Consider the following 8,903-nt stretch of genomic DNA (forward strand, 5'->3'; position numbering starts at 1 on the left):
AGGATGGAAGCGGTGATCCATCCCAGAGTGGGAAGCAACGCAGAGTGGAGGAGGTGTCTGTCCACATTGGTGTCATTGCGTTCCAGAGCAAAGTGACCCTGGGGGTGTGTGAGCCTCCTGTGCTGTGACAGTGCCCTTCAGTGAGAGGCTGATGAGGGTGGGTGTCAGCCCCCAGCTCTCCGTGTGACCTGATCGAGTCTCCCTCTGCATACCTGCTGATCGGGGCTTAGTAGGAGGCTGCTGTTGGGGGGGTGGGCAACATCCCATAGTGGTTTCCGAACCGGGGGAGAAAGCCTGTATGCGGCATAGAGTGGGGCAGTCTTACTGCAGTCTGATTCTCGAGAACTGAGGATCTGGATAAGGATACAAAAGCTCCACAGCGCAGAGATTTATGCCTGACCCCCTCAACCCCTGCTCCCCACCTCCAGCAGAGCATGGGGGTGGCGCTTGGTGCCTGCGGTAAGCCACCGTCTGCCTTTGTTCTCAGAGGAGCACATGTACTTGAAGATCAACAAGTTCCTGCTGTCACATGAGTACTTGAATATGAACAAAGTGCCTGGCTTCTACCAGTTCTTCTACAGCTCCGACTTTGAGGTAATGCTTCTGAAGTCCCCGAGATCCCCAAAAGACATTGGATTATTAGCCCCTGCTGTCATTCTGACATGTTCCCCCAGGTACTGTTGACGGTACAGCAGCATAATTGTTGGAACAAGGTCAGGAAGGGGAAAGATCACGTAGGCTCTCTTACAGAAATGCTTTTCATTCCATGTATTCGTTTTTAGGTGGCTTCTCACACCTTAAAAACTCTACTTCAGAGGCCTAATAAGTTTTATGGCATTCTCGTTAATATTTTCTTGGTGGATGCCTGGGTTAAGTATTAAACATGCTTTTGTAGGACACATGTGTGAGTCAACACAATGCAGAGTTTAAACTTGACTTGCTCCTTTACTTCTGACCTGAAGAAACTGAATCAAATATCAAGTTGTTTTTTTTGTTTTAAGATTTTATTTATTTGAGAGAGGAGAGAGAGAGAGCACAAGTGGAGAGGAGGGACAGGAGAGAGACTCTGTGCTGAACAGGGAGCCTGACGCAGGGCTAATTCCAGGACCCTGAGATCATGACCTGAGCCAGAGGCAGACGCTTCACCAACTGAGCCACCCAGGTGCCCCCACTATTGAGGACTTTAGATGACATACTCAGAAATGGAAATTTTTTTGCTGCCGTGTTGCCACCACTTGGAAAGAGTGGGGTTGAAGAGCCGTCAGTTAAAAGGGCTTTAACTTATTAACAGTAGTCTCTGTTTGCCTGGCTCATAGCAAAAGACAGAACGGGAATGGGTGTTCGGGATCCTACGGCAGGGGATGCGGGACAAGCACTGCTACAATCTCTACGCCAGGCGAGGAATCTTCCACATCATCCTTTCCTTCTTCAGCAGCCCTCTGTGTGACGAGGAGGCACAGGTAGGCAGGTCCCACAATCTGTTTGAAAATAAAAAGTCTGTACTTTTTTTGGGGGGGGGGGTTGTTTATTTATTTGGTGGTTTGGGGGTGGGGAGAGAGAAAGAATGAGCAGGGGAGGAGCAGAGAGAGAGAGAGAGAGACAGTCTCAAGCAGACTCTGCTCAAGGTGGAGCCCGATGCAGGACTCAGTCTCATGACCTTGAGATCATGACCTGAACAAAACCAGGAGTCAGGCACTGAGCCACCCAGTGCGCCCCATTTTCCCTGAAGGTTTTCTTTGGAAGTCACACCCAGGTGAGTTCTCATCCCAGCCAGGACATGACCAACCTACTGATTTGCCATTAAACTGACTTCGACGAGGGAAAGTGAGATCCCATGAGTGCCTTTCATATTGCCGTGTGGGGCTGGCACCCACCACCGTCTGTCCTCTGGTGAAATGCTGCTTGTCATGGCCTCTTGGCTGTGTCCTGGCCTGAGAGTAAGGCCTGTGCAGAGGGAGGAACTGACCGAAAGTCGTGAGCCTTGGAGCTGGCTTACAAAGTCTAGGGACAAATAACCTCCTTAAATGACTAAGTGCTTTCACTGAGACAGTTTTGAGCCACCAGAATGTCACTAAATGAACAGAAGCTGTAGATTCTGAAAACTCAGCTAAGAAACTAGCATCAGGAGTTAAAACCAACTGTGTCAGAGCCAACAACAGAATCTCCTTGACCAACAGCTCGTGTGAGAGTGTGCTCAATGCCACGGGTGGTTGGAAAGAGTCACTGGGCAAAGCCTTTGGTATTTGAACTAATTGCTCGCCCCGTCAGCTTTTGCATCTGGTGATATATAAAATGTGGGTAAATGAGAGCAAGTCAGGAGTAAAATACTCACTGGAATAAACGGAATTTGGATATGGTAGTTTTTATGTTTTATGACATGTGAGAATTCTGAAACACCCAATTAACCATTTAGGGGGCAGTCCCATTTTTTTTATGTCTTCCTTTCCAGATGCTAAAACTAAAACCCAAGGTACTTTTGCTGCCTCAGTTGCCCAGTTTCCCCATGAGGGCAAAATGGGCTGCTAGCTGTTTGGGCGCAGCAGGACTCCACGTTCTCTCCCAGCCTCCTATCTGGACCACGTGGTTTCTGAGCTGCAACTTCGTGCCCGTGGGTTGGTTTCCTTACGATGGACCAGCAGGAGTGGGCACCCCCAGGGCCTGGCAATTGCTGTGAAGGCCCGTGTTCTCTGGCCGGCACGGCCACCCCTCTTCCAGACTTAGCAAAGCAAGCTCCGTGTGCAGCCGCCCCCTGGAAGGATAACATACCATCATGTTGTTCAACTTGTTCCTTTGCTCGAGGAAATTTGATTTTCATACCGAGAGGTAACTCTTCATTTTGGGTTTTCAGAATTGGATCCTGGAAATTCTGCAGAATGCTGCCCGGGACGCCCAGTGTGCGTATGAGATCCTACGGGACTATAGCCTTTTAACGTGGATCTTACACATCCTTGAGAGCAAGTAAGTACCTTGTGTGTGTGAGAGGTGTGTTGGATGGGAAGAGAGTTGGGTAGAGACCATGGTGTCTACTGCTGGCTTTAGGGGTGACTGGAAATGTGCAGGAGAACCCATACTCTCCGGTTGGGATTTCAGCTGGTCGTCCAGCTAGAAGGCGGACTCTGAAGCTGCATTTGTGTGGCAGGCTCCCTGTTTTGACTTCGATGCTGGGCCTTGGGGGCTGCGGTGGGGGTGAGCGGATGGAATTGCTGGGAGAGGGGCCAGCCTGCCACCCACCGCCAGGTGCTGCCCATGGGCATAGTGTGGCCCATGCTCCCACCCACCCCTGCTCCAGCCGAGGTCACCGAAGGGAGAGGATGGGGCGCTGAGCGTTCTGCACTTGGTTTCAGGTTTCTGGAGACCCAGCTGCTGTCCAACATAATCTCCCTGCTGCACACACTCTGGGTGACCAACCTGGGAGACAAGGGAGTGGACTTGGAAGGCCAGCCTTCCTGCAGGCTGGGGTCCCAGGAGCCCCCGAAGCTGCTCGCCCTGCACGTGGTCAGCGAGTTCCTTTATGTCCTCATCGTGCTCACGAAGCACCTGAGGTAAGCCCCGGCCCCGCCAGGCATGGGTCACTTGTGGGCATCGCCTCTCAGCAGTCCCCTTGGTCACGGCTCCGCAGCCGCTGCTGGTTGCAGGTAGCATCAGAAAACCTATTTTATCTGCTGCTGCTTTTCTGCTTCAACTTTAGGGCGCTCCTTCCAAGACCCTGAGAACTCGATATTATAGAAACCTAAACATGTCCTACTGGGTCATCTTTAGTAGGCAGATGACTTGATGGTTTGATTCAAGCACTCGAAGTGATGTTCTGTAGAAAGAACGTGTTTTCCATGACCTTAAACCTAAGAAAGTCAGGGTGTCCTGAGACTTGCCTTCACGAGCCCACACAGACTCATGTACCCGAGAATCTTCTAGAACATTTCAGTATTTTCATCCGGCCCCTTGGAATAATGCTCTTCACTTCCTCAGAGAGCTAAATCCTCCTCAGATTGTACTGTCGTAGAGAAAATAGAGCCTGTGCACTCACGGAGTTCTGACTTGGGAACAGAGTATGCTGATCGGAACCAGAAGATTGATCTCAAATGGATTATAATCTCAGAGTGAGAGCTTTCTTGATAAAGCACAGGGCATTTGGCCTTTCGTCTTTATGAATTAAATTGTTAAATCAGTGCCAGTAGACCCATTTTTTTATTCCAGGGTTGTCAAAAGACACATTTGGTGTTTGAGAACTGATTGCTATTTGAAATAATGTTAAAATTGTGTGCAGCAGATGGTAGTGAATTTTAAATTCCCTCGAGTTCAGAGTGGATTTCCTGCAGTGCCCATAAGCAGGTTGGCCTCGGGTGGGGCTGAGTCTGAGCCGCCTTGAGGCGCAGCGGGGTCAGCAGTCCTGCAGTGTTTGGTTAGGTGCCTGGTGCCCAGACCCTCACACTCTTCCGGGTCGCCAGGGTTTCCAAGAAATCTCTGTGCCTCTGGCATGAAGGTGAGACTCGGGTCCCCCCTGGGTGCACCTGGCGTTTCCTGTTCTTTGTGCTGGGTCCTCCACTTCCACATCTGTTTGAAGGTACATTCGAGTAGTGGGTGGACCGCTGGCGCCCTTGGGCCTGTGGCACCACCCAGCCACCGCGGTCCTGGGCTACGGGACGAGGCCGCAGCTTTTGCTCAGTCTGTGACATTGGCTCCCCATAGGCCGACCTTGGCCTCCGCCCAGCTGACTCACTTCTTCGGGGCACTCGAGTCTGTGCTCAGGTACCGGGCCACCGTCATGCAGGCCTTCAGCGACATGAACCGCTTCACCATGAACGAGACAGTGCTGTCCACCAAAGATGTCCTTGTCCTCCTGCACAAATGGAGCCTCCTCGAGAGAGACATGAAGCTCCAGGAGGACCTGAGAGCAGCCATTGAGAAATACCAAGTCAAGGAGTTACTGAGTGAGTGTCAGGCCCCGGCTGTCTGGCTTTCCCCACAGTGCAGCCGGCACTGTCCCTCTCTGAGCAGCATAGTCATAGCCAACAAGGCTTAGGAACAGGGTGCGTCCTCCCTCCTTGGGGAACCCTGGCTTTGAGTCCCAGCTCTGGCACTGTCGGCGCTCACTCTGAGCGATAGCGGGTGGTTCTGGTTGTGCTGAGGATCGGATGGGTTCGTCATAAGAGTAGTGGTGAACATCACAGTCCTGTGGGAGCCAAGCAGGGGCCAGCACTTGGGACCTGTAAGCTGCCCCTCCTCTGCCTTTCCCTCCTCCCCCCTGTATTACCTGCCTGCCTGCCTCCTGCATCAGTGTGGGGAAGACAGGCATCAGTCTCACTGCCTTCCTCTCTCTGTGTGTAACAGAGATGCTCAAGGATAGGAACAAGCCTATCGTGCCAGCCCGAGCCAAAGGCCCACGGGGCCGGAAAAGGAGGCCTGGGGAGGCAGAGGAGACTGCTGACCCTGAGCAACAGGCGTCTACCTTGGAGATATGCAGGGGCCTCCTGAGATCCATACTGACCCACTGGAGGCCAGCATTCCCCCGCCCTGCACGGACCCAGGAGCCTGTGGACCAGGCCACCCCCAAGAGCGATACGCCAGGCCTCGCGTATGCCACCGCTCCCCTGGTGGTCAGGTGGGTGCTGTGGTCAGTGGCTGAGCACCCACTGAGCAGGGTGGAGACTTCAGGACTCCTCCGCTGGCTCAAGAGCCACATTTTGCCCCAGCCAGTGGTCGTGGCTGACCTTCTCAGGGACAGCGCCGTGAGGAGTAACATATTCAAGCTGTACAGCCGGTTCTGTAGTGCTGAGGAGCTGGTGGGGCCCACGCAGAGTGTTGCCTGCCTGTTCAACACGGTCATGCTGCAGTTGGTGGCGGCCCAGGACCCCGAGCAGAGCCCCTTCCACCCGGTGATGGAGAGCCTCTGCCTCTCATGTCTGCAGGAGGAGGATGAAGCCACTCGAGGTGAGGCCAGGTCTTTGGTCCAAGGCTGAAGGGATGCATGAATGGGTGCGGGCTGGGGAGCAACCCCCAGTTCTTAGAACCCATCAGGTACTTTCGATGAAGTATTTGTGTGGCCCAGCCAGAGTTCTTAGGATCACAGATAGTTTGCCATCAGGCCCTGGACGTGAAGGGAGAAGAGGCCTTTGCCTTTGCTCTCAGGTCAGAGCCCAGTGACAACAGTATTTACAGTGGAAAGAGGTGCCCAGAACCAGTGCAGAGTGGCGGCTTTCCTGCCTTTCAGCTGTTACTCAAGGGAAGAATTACCTGTCACAGCCTGTTCAGACATACACATGGCTGCAGACGTGTGTGTATGTGTAGACTTGTACGTATATGCCCACAGTTTATGTGCTCAGCATTTAGCTGGTGCTTAGTAAAGGCTTAAATGCAGCAAAGAATGAATGACCGAAGACCAAAGGCTTTAAAAGACTGTAAGGAAGAAGACGGAGGCTGTGACCACGTGTGTGTGGCCGCCTCCATCTGAGAAGATTGTTCCTTTCACCAGGGATGGGAGGGGACAGGGAAGGCGGGTAGGCCAGAGTCTGGGCAGATGAACTCCCCTGGGGAGCGACCTCTTCTTTCATCTGGATGCTGCTGGGGAGTTGAGTCTGGGCCCAGGAAACCCTTTTTCCTCACCTATTCCGTTGAGGAAATGAACTGAGCCTTGGAACCTTTTCTCAAACCTCGATTCTGGTTCTCTGCACAAGTGGTCAGAACCAGGAAGAAAGTTGGCTTGTAGTAACTTTTTTTTACATTCCACACATGATCAAATTAAAAGGTAATTTTTTAAATTTAATTTTTAACTTCTTAAAAAAAATTTTACCTATTTTACACACACACACAGAGGGAGAGGGAGCACAAGCAGGGAGAGTGGGAGAGCCCCTGATGCAGGGCTTGATCCCAGGACCCCAGGATCACGACCTGAGCCGAAGGCAGACACTCAACCACTGAGCCCCCCAGCTGCACCTAAAAAGATAAACTTTAAAGTAACAAAGATTAACCCCAAAGTGAAGCAAAGGCACGGGTCTTAAGTTTGTCTTAAACAAACGCTCACCTCACCTCCTGATAAAGCCCCTGGGTCCCATGCGTGTGCGTGGGGTGGGGGTTGGGGGATGACTGACTTCCAGCGGAGTAGGTTTGCGTCCTCATGATCATGTCCGCCTCTTCCTCAGCTGCTGCAGCATTCCTGGTGTCTCTCTACATTAAGGACATCTGGCTGGGGGCTCAGCGGCCAGACACCCTCTTAAGTCATGTCCAAATGATCTGTGACGCCACAGAGGACACGCCAGGTGGTGATGAGGCCATCGTCATCCTCTGCAAGGACATCGCCGCCTCAGTCCCCGATGCTTGACGCCCTGCCACCTGACACCTCCTGGCACCAGGTTCTAGAAGTTTCATTGAGTCAGGATTTCCAAGCAAGGCTTATATAATGACAAGTTCTGTCCATATTAACTCAGTTTCCTGACAAGTGAAGCTGACTTATTTAAGTCACCAATAAGTATTAAGCTCAAGGGACTGTGCATACAACGTGGTCAACGCTGTGATGGGCATGGGTCCATCTGGGCCTCAAGCCCGTTCGGTGTTCCAAAAGGTAAGACCCTTCCTCTCGGCTTTGTTGCTCTTGAAAGAAAAGACCTCAAATTGAAGTAACATTTCTGAGCACCTAAGGAATTTGTAGATATTTAAGCTAAAATGTCCAAGAATATGATATGTCAGATAAAAGAGTGTGAAATGTTTCAGCTTTTCTTTCCATGAGAAGTCTTGCAAAGCTTTGTATAACTTTTTGAGTGAATGAGCTCCTGCCCGTAATTATTTTAGTAAGTAAAAGGGTGTTATGTAGATCCTTAGAGTATAAAATTGATTTGACCTCTGCTTTGGGAGGAGAGCCTGTATTTTTTTTAAACTGTCTCAAAAGAGGGATTTGGGATTTTATAACTTGTTAATAAATGTCTATTTTTGTTAGGCTTTTGTGTTTTTCTTGATTGATATTAATAGGTCATTTTGTTTCACAGAAACCTTTGTTTTAGAGGTCAAGATTTGGCTTTTCAGGTTCCTGTATTAATTGGAGCAGCAGCTGACAAACCTCAGGAGAGCTCTGGCCTGGGGACTTAGAGCTCCGAGTGCCCACTCCCCTCCTGAGCAGCTTGGCCGCCAGGGGCTGGTCACAGGTCACAGGTCAGCACAATAGTGTTCCCTGTCCATCGGCTCAGCTCAAGCATTTACACTTTCATATTCCTCCAATCTTCCTTAGGCTCATTTCTAGTTGTTTCTCACGATTTAGGATTTTTTTTTTTTAATTGATGAGAGACAGAGAGGCAGAGACATACGCAAAGGGAGAAGTAGGCTCCCTGCAGGGAGTCCAATGAGGGACTCAATCCCAGGACCCCAGGATCATGACCTGAGCGAAGGCAGATGCTCAACCACTGAGCCATCCAGGCGTTCCAACAATTTAGGATTTTTAACCAGGTTACGAGTAATGCTTCTCTGCCTCCAGTCCCCTCACCACATATGGGCTCATTATCTAGAAAACAGGGAGCAGCTGCCTCGTCTCCCCATCTTCCCCCAAACACCCACAACCATGTTTTTGGAGACCATCCCTAAGTCAGAATCCTGTGTTTAGATTCAAGTAAGAAGGGCTGCATGCTCTTTCTCACTCCCCACACCCCCCACACACCCCCCATTCCCCCACTGCAGTGTCTCCAGAGCTCATCAGTCTTCCCTCCCTCATCTCCCCTCTAACCCACAGCCCCGAGTCAGGTGAGGCCAAGCGGACCTTCCTCTGGAGAAACTGTCAGTCTGCCTTGGGGCGGGGGTGGGGTGGTTCTGTGGGCTCTGTACTTCGGTGCTGTCTCTGCTGGAGCCAGACCGTTGAGCACTAGAGGACTGATCCTTCGGAGAGCTCAGACCAGAGGTCCCATAACGTCACCCAGACGGGACCC

The 8,903-nt window shown here is 51.4% G+C and overlaps 1 protein-coding gene across 2 annotated transcripts in view; it reads left to right on the forward strand.

Annotated features, from left to right (window-relative positions):
• The window catches only part of URB1 (URB1 ribosome biogenesis homolog), a 91,690-nt gene extending 83,764 nt beyond the window's left edge, over positions 1-7,926 (forward strand). For both annotated transcript variants that reach the window (XM_072740844.1, XM_025985123.2), the window contains exons 33-39: positions 488-594; positions 1,317-1,460; positions 2,849-2,958; positions 3,345-3,542; positions 4,687-4,928; positions 5,329-5,928; positions 7,137-7,926. In XM_072740844.1, the coding sequence (XP_072596945.1) occupies positions 488-594; positions 1,317-1,460; positions 2,849-2,958; positions 3,345-3,542; positions 4,687-4,928; positions 5,329-5,928; positions 7,137-7,315 (1,580 nt within the window). In that variant the 3' untranslated portion in view covers positions 7,316-7,926. The remainder of the gene's footprint in view (positions 1-487; positions 595-1,316; positions 1,461-2,848; positions 2,959-3,344; positions 3,543-4,686; positions 4,929-5,328; positions 5,929-7,136) is intronic.
• The last annotated feature ends 977 nt before the right edge of the window (positions 7,927-8,903 follow it).

The sequence above is a fragment of the Vulpes vulpes genome, chromosome 15 (genome assembly GCF_048418805.1).
Source record: "Vulpes vulpes isolate BD-2025 chromosome 15, VulVul3, whole genome shotgun sequence".
NCBI classification, from domain to species: Eukaryota; Metazoa; Chordata; class Mammalia; order Carnivora; family Canidae; genus Vulpes; species Vulpes vulpes.